This window comes from Triturus cristatus, chromosome 1_2 (genome assembly GCF_964204655.1).
Source record: "Triturus cristatus chromosome 1_2, aTriCri1.1, whole genome shotgun sequence".
NCBI lineage: Eukaryota > Metazoa > Chordata > Amphibia > Caudata > Salamandridae > Triturus > Triturus cristatus.
In genome coordinates, this window is record NC_140580.1 from 895,849,844 (window position 1) to 895,863,484 (window position 13,641).

General features: G+C 42.2%; 1 protein-coding gene across 1 annotated transcript in view; it reads left to right on the forward strand.

The window, feature by feature from the left end:
- Positions 1–888: 888 nt before the first annotated feature.
- The window catches only part of MRPL20 (mitochondrial ribosomal protein L20), a 77,153-nt gene continuing 64,400 nt past the window's right edge, over positions 889–13,641 (forward strand). Inside the window, exon 1 of the mRNA XM_085609556.1 lies at positions 889–1,153. Coding sequence (XP_085465682.1) covers positions 1,067–1,153 — 87 coding nt within the window. The 5' untranslated portion in view covers positions 889–1,066. The remainder of the gene's footprint in view (positions 1,154–13,641) is intronic.

Genomic DNA, 13,641 nt, shown 5'->3' on the forward strand with positions numbered 1-13,641 from the left:
TGATTAATATGGGAGGTAAACATATAATCCTTGAAATAGAAGTATATTTGTGAATGTTGTAGGCAGGCTACACGTAAGTTAATGGAGTGGCAAAATTGGGCTACTTTTTGCTACTTTGGGCTACCGTTTCGTTGCTTTTGGGCTTGAAAGTTGTGAAAAAATCTGGCAACCCTGGATGCTACCTCTGTACTAATCGGGGCGCTTCTCTTCTTTTGGCCTCTCGTGGGCCCTTGTAATTTGTACTTAATAAAGACGTTATTCCCGCACTGTTTCCTCACTTAACATTCTGTAACGAGGTTTTCAGATGGGAACTCATTTTTTGCAGATTTATATGGCGCGAACTCGACCCGAAGGTATTGGAGCGCTTTACATAAATACCAGTTGCGCTACATGAGGACACATTAATTTGTTGGTGGCACGGAACGATTCGAGTGATTTGCCCAGAATTACAGGAAGCTGAGCGAAAGCCGAGGCTCGAACCTGGTTCTCCAGCTCCAAAGTAGGCAGCTCTGGCCGTAAGGCCACAACCTCTAATAACAGCTGGGAGTACAGGTGCTTACAAAACCTCAAACCCACTTAAACGGGACATTCGAATCTCACCGGTACTTCAATGCCCATGAACGTCTCACAAAAACAGACATATGTTAGGACCCGCTTTTTTTACGGAGACAACGAAAATAAAACAAAGTTACATGAATCTCAGTCGCATACACATCTATAGCGGAATCACAACCAATTAGAAATTAAAACAAATACTTTTAGCCAATCACCAGCCAAGGACAATCTTCTCGGACTCTCAGTCAATAAAAAGCTGACAAAGTTCAGCTAGCCAATCCAAGAATACATAGCTCTTCTAACCAATGCAAGATCGCAACACTCCCTCCAACCAGAGGCAATGGTTATTTCTGTCCGATTGGCTGTGCGCGTTCCAGAGTCCGTTTGTGTCCGCTTTAATTATTGGGCGCAGGATGTCTGTTAAAAATGCAATAAAGGACAGCGGATATAGGATATTGAATACCGTACTATCAAGATAAATTGTTTACTGGTTGTCTCTGCTGACCGAAGCATGGTGTTCCTTAGTTTGTCACGTTGGATACGGAGCAGAGGCCCAGACCGGTACTGGCGGGTGCAGGAAGTACTGAAGCATGCTCGGGTGAGCCAGAAACACATGGAGGAACTGTTCTTGACTTCCGATTTCTGGGCGGTGCACTGCTTGACCTTCATATACAGTTGTATATTACGGCAACTCGGCACAAGGGCATTGGAGCACTTTACATGAGCACTACATTACATTACATAAGTTCAGAATCATGTTTTTAGGCATGGGGTGATGAAGTGACCTGGCCAGACTCACTGGATGCTGAGCTGATGGTGATGTCCTTATGTCACCGTGCTTTTAATGGGCAGGTACCTGTACTTCGTTAGTATGAATGGCAGAGTATCTGCACTTCTCAGCACTGGTGCAATATATGTAATGAGGCAGTAACCGCACGTCTTAGAGCAAATCGTGTCTTTATATTCTGAGTACCTGTACTTCTATAATTCTGTTTAAAACACTACTTTGTCAGACATTTTGAACAACCAATATGTTGTGACTCTAATACAACAGTAATTGTTTAGCCCATATTATATTCTATATTAATTTCCTGATGAAATGCATCCCCGGTATAAAATGCCTCCCTAATATAACATAGCGCACTACGTTTCACCAGCATTCCGCCGTTCCATGACTAATCCATTAATTCATTGTGTACACAAGGTGGCATATTTAATGCACAGTGAAGTTCCAGTAAGCACATGTGATAGACAGACAACTGTGCTGGCTTTTCAGAATCAAAGGCCAGTGAAGGTTAGGTTAACATCTTACTGGCAGCCCTCCTGGCTATTCAGAAGTATCATCATGTATTTATGGGTTACGTTTTCCTTAAGTATGTGGTTTCCCTTGACGTTCCCTGATGTCATAGAATCCTGCTTTGTTTAGGGTTCTAATGTTGCCCAGCGAGTCATTCTGACTCGCCGGACAGCAGTTTACCTTGGAGCTCTGTGTATTGGCTGCCTTGTGGGCTTATTGTCTTTGTATGCTGGAATACCAACTAAACCTGTATTCATCCACTTCTTCGTGCTCCTGTCATTAGATTGCCATAATGTATTAGTGACTAGGCTTAAAAGGATTGCAATGAGGATTACGGACTCCTGTTAAGCCCACCGAGGCGCATTTCAGTATTTCATATTTTCTACGTTTCTGCCTGTGTTTCATTTGGCGGGGGCCTCTCTTCTCATTGGATTATCTGGTATGTGCTGTCTCATTAAAGTTTCAATATTTACAAAAACATTTTTTGAAAATGTAGTTACCCGGAGCTGATTTTGAAACTTCCCACTTCAGTTTGCCCGTGTGCGCTCTCCAGTCTTAGGGTTGAGTGAAAAATTCTGCTCCGCCGGTGGAGTTTGAGGAGTTTAGCCCACTCTGCTTGGAATAGGAGTTCCAGCAAAATCCGTGAACCACTGCATGGTGGATTGTTTTTCACGCGTGGCTCATCAACTTAAAGTTGGCAAGCTTGAGTGAGAATTTGCATCCCCAGTGCGATTTTCGGGCGCTAGATCCCAGCGAGATTTCTCAATGCGGGTGGCCGCGGCAGGTCCGCATTGAAAAAACTGTTGCTCGAATAGAAAATCCCCTTGAGCGGAAAAAATGAAGCAGCGCCCTCTGGCATCCCACATGGCGCAGTTCGCACTGATTTTTACAGCAGGGAACAAGGTCCCAGGCTAAAAATCAGCGCAAGCAGAGTGACGTGCTGAATTCTTCCCGATCGCAGAGCTCCGCGGAATCTTGCTGAGTTTTTATGTAACTTCAAGGAATGAAACTCTGAGAGTTCCACCCACCCCTGGGGCGAGCAGATTACAGAGCTCAGACTCAAGATCAGTGCTATATGAAAAAGTTCCCTGCAGTAGCTGCTCCTTGCAGCTAAGTGCCCATTTGTTTTTCAGCCTACATTAGGAAGTGGGTCATTTTATTTTGTGCTCTTCTGGCAGGTGACTTTGGTTATTGTATCTAATCCGATATTCCAACTTCAACCAGGTTCTTTTAATTTTTTTTTACAAAACCTAGGAAAACCTAGTGTAAAATGGCAACAATGGCTTAGAGCGTTTGAGAACTACATTGTCACTGTTTATGCAATGAATTTTGCTCCTGAAAGAAAACATTTCTGCTAGGAGATGCAGGTCAAGAGGTTTTTTTTACAATTGACCTGACATTGAATCGCCAGCTGGGCAGTTTATTCCATGTTTTACACTCTTAGAGGAAATATTTACTACGCAATCGAGCATTATTTTGGAGCAGCATAGTTTTTATCAAAGGAAACAATTTGCGGATGAGAGCATACAAAAGTATGTTTACAATTTATGCATTTTGGTGTCAAAATGTGAATTTGGTGAAAACATTGATACCTACTTGAGTGACCAATTTGTTTTCAACTGTTTTTGTGAAAAAATATCCAAGAAAGGCTATTGGCTTGCAGGAATCCTATGTTGAAAGAGGTGTTAGGCATTGTGAAAAACATATAAAATGTTTCCATATCCACAAAAGCCATAGCTGGTAGGGATTACACCAAGCCGTGGGGCAGTTTGTGTCATTTCTGATAAAGCTAAAGATACTGTGTTTGATGAAGGAAGTAAAATGTTTATACAACAAAGAAAACCAGTGTGTTTCAGCTGTGGGCCAAAATCTCATTTTGGGAATAATCATATATGTCCTGCTTCGAGAAGAAATGCAAAAAAGTCACTTTTTTTCAAGGAGTTTGTCGGTCCAGCCGGAGCACTTCTACTTTAATGATTAATGTAGTGAAGGACATAGAAAATTGTTCTGTTAATAACTTGGTGCTTACAGTTTGATAGTGAATGTAGTGTTAATGAATCTGTATAATTGAATGCACCGTTTGCTATGGTTCTTATTGGTGGTATTGGATTGGAAATTATGGTGGACTCTGGGTCCACCGGATGACGTACCCGGAACTAAAGTATATCTTCTCGTACTCCCTTCCTACACTTACCACCCCGGTTCCTGGCGGTTTGGGTAGGTCGCTCGCTTGAACGTGAATTCACGTCGGTGAGTACTATAATTATTATCTTTCTTCCCACAACGCCTGTGGAGCTACATCTGCCGACCGGCTACCGGAACCCTCGTGATCGATTCCTTCGGAAGCCATGTACCGGGACCAGTACACCCTGGCCCGACCCTGGTGTCCGTTATGATTTGATCGGCCAGGGCTACGGTCTTCTGTGGCTCCGCCCGGCTGCCCTCTACAACGGTGCCACCAGATATATGGCGATCTCTTGTTTATGTACTACAACAGGTACAAATAATGATTATTCTGCTGGCATTTTCTTTGTTCTTCCAGGACCCATTCGGTGTCCTCCTTTTTAGCCGCCAGCACCGTTGCTAACATTAGTAGCAACATTTTTATGTGAGTCTTTTCCTTCCATAGATCCATAGCACAACTACTATTGGTTTTAATTTCCCCACCCTTCACCCCCGAATGGCGTTTTAGACACTGCAATATAATGAGATTGTGTGATGCACGCCCTTAGCACGGTGATCTGTTATGACACAATCATGTATAGTATGAAGAGTGACTCTTAGAATTGTTATATATTAAAAAAAAAAATTCATCCTTAACAGGTACAGACCATAGGAAGTGGTATGTAGATGTCACTTTACCACGTATCGTAGACAGCCTTATTTTGATCCTGATGAATTGCCTTGATCTTCCTGACTCTCATGGCAAGAAACATGTTGATCTTATAGAGTAGAGCTTATGTCTAGATACCTGACTCCTAGCACTTAGCCACTCTACACATTTTTAATAGGGCAGTTTACCTTTGGAATAAAATTAAGTAGGACTAACTGACCCCTTTTAAACCCATTTTTCTGCTACATTACTTCACACTAGGCCCCTCACCCCCAAGCACCTTCGGCAGGAACAAAAGATCCCCGACAAAGAGCCCCGATTTCGGGAGCCCGTCAAGGATTGCAGCGCCGACTTGACGAGGGGCAGTGCTCATATGATGAAGCATGACACCTAGCTTGCTGGGTGTGTGAGAGCACTAGTTCAACCAAGGGGATTCCCCCGTTTTCTCCTGATTGGTCTCCTCTACCACTGATTGGTGGAGATATACTCTTTCACCTTCTCTTCTCTGCTACTGTACACGAGGAACTTTGTACCCTTTTTTGTTTCGAGTTCCCTGGGGTATGTACACTGGACCTCTCTAAACAACAACACCCCTAGTCCCTTCATTTGATACAGGACTCTGGGTCTTTCATAGAAATTCTATCTGCTGCCACCTTTTTATATGGAGGAATTTAACAAGGAGTTGACGAGGTCTGATGTTCATTCAAAGGCCTTTGGTGGTAAAGCTATTGAAATGTTGGGATATTTTCAAGACACCTTAAAGGCTGCTTAGTTTTCACACAAATGTATGTAGCTCTCAAAATTTGTGATACAGTAGGCTGGTGTGATCTTGGTAGATTTGGTATAATTTTGAAACCTGGCACTGATAATCCCATTGTTGTGGATGACATACCTATTTTGACTATTAAAATGGAATGTGATAGCACTGGGAAAGATGATCGATTTTGGACAAATATTCTGACATTTTCAAGTCTAATGTTGGGTATGTGTATTATTGTCCAAATAAAAGAATAATTTCTGGAAGCTGTTGTGATATTTCAATTGCAGGTTTTATTCCATTAAAGGAAAGAAACATGGCATATTAAATCACACTAAACCACTCCCCTTTTATTTACAGAAAATTAAAACATCAATAAGGTACATAATCCCTAAACCTGATCGGAGCTGTTCTAATCCTACTACTCCTATGCACATTACTACCATTTCCACTCAGAGCATCACAACAACCAGTAATCTGCATAACAGATCTGGAGGGGACAATCATTATCCCCTCTGCCACCACAAGAATTGAGAGAAACTGTGCCAGGAACAGCGTGAATACTGTCATTAGAAGAAGTGGTCACATAATCCAGATCAAACCAATCATTACCATCAGCATCATTCTTCTTCCATACACGCTGTTGACTGACACAGTGATTTATAATGGCTGCCAGTTCTTTTCTGAACTTGACGAGCATTTCTATTCCACCATTCCTTGTCTTGCAACAACAAAGCCATTTTAAGTACTTTTAACAGGTTCAGAAAATTTAGAGTGTTCTTTCATTACCTTTACCGTTTTTTTGATTAACACCCAATACCAAGACTCCAGCCTCATCACTTTCACATGCTTACGCTGATCATAATTTCTTTTGCAGGCAGCTTGCTTTTCTTCCTCATGTTCACGAACCTTCTTTAAATCTAAACTATGGGCTTGTCCCACTCTATCTAGTAACCACACAGGATTTAAAGTGGAAATAGATTTTCTCCCCCTCAATTTCAAATATGGAGAAACACCTGTTGTACTATGCAGAGTCGTATTGTAACTCCAGACTTGGTGGTGCAAATAATCTGCTACATTAAGTTTATTAGCAACTGCTGTTTGCATCCCTTCTTTCAACAAGCGATTTACCCTCTCACCAAGTCCATTGGAGGAAGGACTATACAATGGCACCTGAGCATGCTTGATGTCCCCCTTTCTAAGAAATCTGGCCATCTCTTCCGAAACAAAGTGCATTCCATTGTCTGTAACTATCTCCTAAGTCATGCCTTCAATGAGAAATAAACGTTACAAAAATGAGATCACATTACTAGCAACCTAGACAAAAGCAAAATATAACCAATTTCAAAAGTAGTCGATGGCCACAATGAGAAATTTCTTACCACTGCCCAAAACATTCAACGGACCAGCAAAATTCAAACCTATTTTTTCCCAAGCACCCGTAGGCCATTTAATCGGACACAAAAGTGCAGTGGTGGTATTCCAGTGTTTGACGGAACACAAACATTCAGCACCCTTAACAACAAGTTGTTTAACCTGACCACCGATACCAGGGCACCAATAGCTCTGTTTAATCTTTCTGCTAGAAGCTGGAATGCCAAGATGCCCCTCTTGAGCGAGTGTAATAATCTTTCCCCGCAAACCTACCGGTGGTACAAACATGTTTTGTCTCACTAGCATGTCATTAACCAGAGAGAATTCGGATTCTACCTGAACAAAAGACCTCCTCTCTAAAGACAAACTCCTATCACATGGCCACTCTTCAATCAAAAACTTCTTAACATTATTCAGGTATTCTTTCTTGATACAACACTCACACCACTCCTTTTCACTAATTCTGAAGTCTTCTGTAACATCACTTACGGTTAAAACAAACTTATCCTCATTCATAAACATCTCATGTTTCTGCCCACTGCAAAGGCAGACGCGAAAGACAGTCCGCTCTAACATTTTTCCCCCCTGGCAAATATTTAATATCAAAATTGAACTCTTGTAACCATGAGAGTAATCTGATAAGTCTGGAAGAAGCTTTGTTAGAACAACTGTCACCTAACATGTAGATCAAAGTTATGTGGTCAGTAAATAACTCAAATTTGTTGCCCCAAATATACATCTTACATTTTTTCTGCTGCCCATGAGCCAGCTAAAACCTCCTATTCTATAGTGCTATAGGCCTTCTCTGAAGCACTAAGTGTTCTAGTGCAAATGCCACTGTCTATTCTTGTCCCTTCACAAATCGACTTAACACAGCCCCAAACCTTTGGAATTAGCATCCACAGTAATAATACTACTTTCACCATAAATAGAAGGTCTGATGGCAGAAGCTTACACAATTAACTCTTTAACACTATCAAAAGTGTGCTGAGCTTCCTCAGACCACACATACATCGTGTTCTTCTTTAACAAATCTCTCAGAGGTTGTACAATTACGGCATACCCTTGTACAAACCTAGAATAGTACTCCCTAAGACCAAGGAATGCTCTGAGGGAATCCTGGTCTCTAGGTATAGGAGCATAATTGATAGCTCTCATAAATAACTATTAGGTTTTATCCCGCCATGTGAAATATGATGCCCAAAATAATTCACTTGCTCATTGACCAATTTGCACTTGCTCAAGTTGACAGTCATATCATGTTTCGCCAGTTTATCCAAAACATTTTCTAACAAAAGATAGTGTGCTCCAAACTCCGAGTGAATAAGCATATCATCCTGAAAAGGTTGGATACCAGCTTCCCCACCAAACATCTGATCCATCAACCTCTGAAAAACACTTGCCACCGACGCCAGGCGAACAGTACACATTTGTACGTATAGGCTCCAAACAGCGTTACAAACGTCATCATAGGTTGAGATTCTTCAGAGAGCGGGATCTAGTGGTATGCTGAACGTAAATCAATGGTAGTGAAGTACATCCTCCGAAACTGGCTAGCATATCATGATTTGTAGGAAGAGGATTGCAATCAACTAGATTATTGTGATTGAGAACTCTCAAATCCGCACATAAACATATGTCACCTGATCTTTTGCGTGCAATTACGGCAGCGGAAACCCATTCAGATGACTCTTCTGGTGTAATAATACCTTGGGAACACATGTCTTCCAATAATTTTTTAAGATCTTCCCTAGCTAAAATGGGACCTGGTCTGACTTTTTGAGCAACTAGAGTGACATTATTTTTCAATTTGATGGTGTGCTGAAACCCTTTAACAGTTCCAACTTTGTCACTGAACACAGAAGTAAACTTCAAAAACAGACCATGCAATATGCTATCATGATCACCTTTGTGCATATGTTCCAATGACAAAATCTTTAAATCTCCTAGTATAACTCGCTTGGAATGTCCAGGTCTAAGAATAATACCCATTTTAACTTGATCTTGCCATCCCAAAATATTGCGTCCATTCATTGCGGCAAATATCTTGGTACAAATCTCTTTTCCTTTAAACTTAACCACCTCAGTAAAATAACCTTTCATAATGATATCATACTCTCCGAATGCTTTTTGGTTGACATCCATTGGTCTCAATAAGGTATTAGACCAAACATTATTAAATGTGATATCTGTAAGAATGGTAATAGGCGAACCAGGGACAGCCATGACACCCAAATTAACTGCACTAATCTGAACCTCACAAATAGGACCTTTACAAATTTTGCGAGAATCATTCAGTGTATTGATCTCAACAGTTAATAACACATTTAACCCTTCACATACGGACTCATCTTCTTCTCTGAGCTGGTGCACTTTGTACTTGGCTTTAGTAGATTTGCATAGAGTTTAAAAATGTCAAATTGTTTTGTAATTGTTGCACCTCTTTCCTTGCGCAGGACATGTACTACTATTACCCTTCTGATATATTTAGATTCACATATGTAGCATGCGCCAGTCATCTTCTAATCCGTGGTTTTCTTACCTTTGTTCTTATTTAAGATAGCATTAACATCACTATCATTCACCTCTGCTACTTGCATTCAACTCCTACCTTCTAAAGATTTACTCTTACAATCCTCAGTGAAAATTCTGTAAGAAATCACAGAATGTTCTTTACTGGGCTCAATATCCGTGACTTCATTTAAAGACGGGTTTTCACAAGTTAATATGCGTTCTTTAATTTTTTTTGTTAAATACAAGTTGATCACGTAAAGCTGCATCTAAGATGGTGCCAAATTCACATTTAGCTGCTAACACCCTAAGAACAGCCAAATAATCTTCAATAGATTCCTCCGGCATCTGCTTAAGTTTAAAACAAAATTGTCTCTCTAACATGACAGACGGCTCATCCACATACTGTTTGCCCATACAAGCTAAGGCTTCTACAAGCACATCCCAAGTGTCATCCCTCACAGCTACAACAGGTAAATTATCGGAACCTTGTTCTCCTGTTTCCCACAGACAATTGAATAACAAAGCTTTCCTTCTAATGGCAGAGTATTTAGATGCATCTATTGCCACCAATTTGTTTTAAAAGATCCTTAGTATTTATGCCAAGCCATTGACAATTCACCTGGATTCTGTAACAAGCATTTGCAATGCAATAGGTCTCGCATTTGTGAGAGTTAGAGCTATTGGCGTTGTAAAAGATAATATTTTTACCCATGTGCTTTGGTTTGGAGTGTAGTGGATGTAGGTGGTGTGGAGTGGAATTGTGTGGGTTGAATTGGTTTTCTTAGTTGTGGAATTCTATGAGGTAGAATTCTGTGGTATGGATTGAATGTATGTGTTGTGTAATTGTGTTGAGTTGAATGATGCGGTTTGCTGTTGAATTATGTGGTGTGGAATAGAAATGTGAAGAGTTGAATTGTGTGGTGTGGAAGTGTGTAGCATTGAGAGAAATTATGCTGATTGTATAGGGAAGAGAAGGGGGATGGAGCACGTAGTGGTGAGGGAATAAGTGCTAGAGATGAGAGGGAAAAGGGAAGGGTGATGGTGGAGTGGTGAGAAATAGAAATGATGCCGATTGCAGAAGGTGGGGGCAAAAAAATAGAAGAAAGGTGGAATCTGTAAGTAGACTGGTGTAGCTAGAGGGGGAGGGAGTGGGAGAGGCGAAGGTAAAAGAAAGGTGGGAGATGATGGAGAGACCCTGTAGGATGTGGACATGGGAGGGTGACCGAAGGAGGACGAGGAGGAAGAGAGGACAATGGAACTGGGAGACAGAGAAACAGTTAAGAAATATGTAGAAGTAGAAGGCAGAGACCAAGGTGAGAGAATGAGGGAATTTGGAAAATATGCAGGCGACAGTGGAAGAGTGGAGGTGGGAGAGAACCAGGGAATAAAAGTGGAGCAGAGGGAAACTGGGAAATAGGGGTAATGGCCAGAGTGAAAGTGAGAGCGAGCAGTGGAGGTTAACTGTTTATATTTTTTATGGGCAATTTGTTGTTCCTGTTGTCTGTGCATGGAGTAGGTCACTGAGGAATGTGCATGAGAAGGAACTATAGGGGAGAGCGAGGTTAAGAAAGAGAGGGGTAAAGTTAGTGGTGAGAAAGTGAACTGGTGAAGCTGGAGTGGGTAGAAGAATGAGTGGTGCAGGTGGAGAACCAGAGAGATGAGGGTGAGAGAATGAGTGGCGGAAGTCAGAGCAAAACTGTGAAGGTGGGGGAAGTATGAGAGAAGATTGAAAAAGGAACTGGTACGGAAGCAGCGCTTAAATGTAGGGCGGCGCCGAGTGCATGTGCATCTCTGAATATATGTTCTCCGTGGTGAGTACAGAGCTGGGCAACCGTGAGCATCCACGGCACGAAGTGGAGACCTAGTGTAGGCTGCCTGCCCAGCACCAAGTTCAGGTGATCACATGCAGTAAAGAGCCCTAAACCTGGAAATTAGAACCTTTGCATGCACTAGATTGCAGGGGTTAAAAGGAACAGTGAGAATGGCACACCGTTGTAGGGTCAAGAACACAACTGGGATGAAATAGCTAAAGTGTTATTGGGATAGGCAGAGTGACAAGCACAGTGTCACGACCACTGGAAAAAGAGCCATTGAGACATGAGGAATATGAAAAGCAATGCCTGTAAAAGCTACCAGAGCACATCGTAGACAGAGAAACAGTAGCGGCGATGAGTGATGCAGGCCAAAGTGCACTAAAAGAGGGGAAGCAACAAAGCATGAGGGGAGTCAAAGAAGCAAGAGGCATGAATGGAGGAGAAATGAAAAGGAGGAGCCAGAGAAGGGCTACAAGGAGAGAAAGGCAGAGGCGAGACAGAGAAAGTAGCAACAACACATATGAAGGGAGAATAAACGAAGAAAGAAGGAGCGAGAAGCAAGAAGCTGGGAAACACCTGGTCGAGGGGAAGACAGACGAACCCAGAAGGAGGAATAGCATTAAGCAGACAAACTGGATTTGTGTCTCCTGAAGAAAACATTGGTCTACTTGCAAAAGATCCTTAACTGCCCCGCTCACGTCATTCTTGGCCTGCAGTACACCAATGACATCACTGGCTTCTGGTCCTGATCACAAGGTCCTCCATGACCGAGCCTGACCCGGCCTCATTGAGTGGTTACTGTCTTATTGACCCACTAGACACTTAAGGGCAACTGTTCATATCCGGCGTATACAACAAAACTGGCTGCTCATTTCATGCACAAGGTCACGCCCTTCAAAGCTCTTAAAAGGCACTTACCCTATCAATCCTGCTAACAGTCAGCCCTGAAATCCTATTATTTGATCAGCACTGCCCCTGTCTCAGCTGACTCCTCCACCTCCACCCTATAGCGCCATCTTCTATTGCTTAGACGCTGTTATTCAAACACAACGAATAAAATGAAATAAATCATGGAAACAACGGTGGCGGAAGCAGCGAGAGGGAAAAGCGGAAGTAGGATGTGAGAAAGGCAATAAGAACACTATACTGAAAGTGAGATTGAAGACTAAAGTAGATATATACTAGAAAATAATGAAGTCCATGTCGAAAAACACGAGACACTGGGGAAGCCTTCGAAAAATAGCTAAGAAACATCACGTAGACACCACATGAGACTTATTACACTTTCTTCCAACTTCAGTTATCAAAATGGAAATAAATTGATCATATACACTTTCGTTTGGAGCACTGTGCACTGCAGAGTTCACCTTTTGTTCAATAACAGAAGTGAACATGGAGAAGCAGCCTCCGATACGCGTGTCTGGAAGAGACGCCGCGCGCGAGCGAAATCTCCAGTCCGGGTGGGCGGGGCCTAATGCCGACAGGGCAGACGCCAACCGCCCTTCCACAGAAGTCGGACACAAAAGCAACTAGAATAGTTCCCGCCAAGGCGGAGCAACGCATGCGCTGCAACGCAGGCGAGACCTAAAAATGGTTGAGGTTGTACAACATTATTGGGCGTAGCCATAGCACCAAAGTACCTTCAAATCCCAAAGAAACTGAGAGTCTGGTGTAGAATCCACTTATAAATGTGTCCCCGTCACAGAATGCAGTTTGTGTGCCCGTCATGGAAATAGGCGATAAGTAGAATTGAATCAGTGGAAATCATAATGTAGGGTCAAAGCAACACCGTACAACTGAACACTGGAATGCGCAACGTGTGGTGTCACGGAAACAGGCTACATCTGATTATCAGGAATTGCAACGAAAGAACAATGTCTAGTTCTAACATCCCAATGAGGAGCAGCCCAATTAATCAAAATAGCTGCAGAAAACATGGAAAACGTGGTTTTCTAAGGGATTTAGAAGAGGCACAGGAAATCACAGAGACTGATTAGCATCAGCAAGCTCTAGCTCACAGGACGGTCGCGCTCACAATACAGTCGTGCTCCACTGCAGAAGACCGGTGGTAAGTGCATGTTTTGAAATGCACAGCGGAGCGTGGAACAACTCAAGTAAATAACGATCTACATGTTAACACTGAGGAATGCAGGCATTTCTTCACCCTATAAACTCACATGTGCAAAGAAATCCAATATCATAACATCCGTCTCTCCTCCATAAAAGTATAGTCTCTTGAAATATGTTAGTTGTCAGTGGGTTCCAAAGGCTCCTTAATCCACCAATCGCTCGTCGCCATATAAATGTAGTATTTTCTAAATAAAAGAACAATTCCTGGAAGCTGCTGTGATAATTTCAATTGCAGGTTTTATTCCAGTAAAGGACCTAGTACCCACGACCGCTTGCCACTACGGCAGCACAGCCAGTGAGACTAAACAGTTGCAACAATCTAGAATTACCCACAAACATGACACAAGTACATTCTAAAATAAGTAAT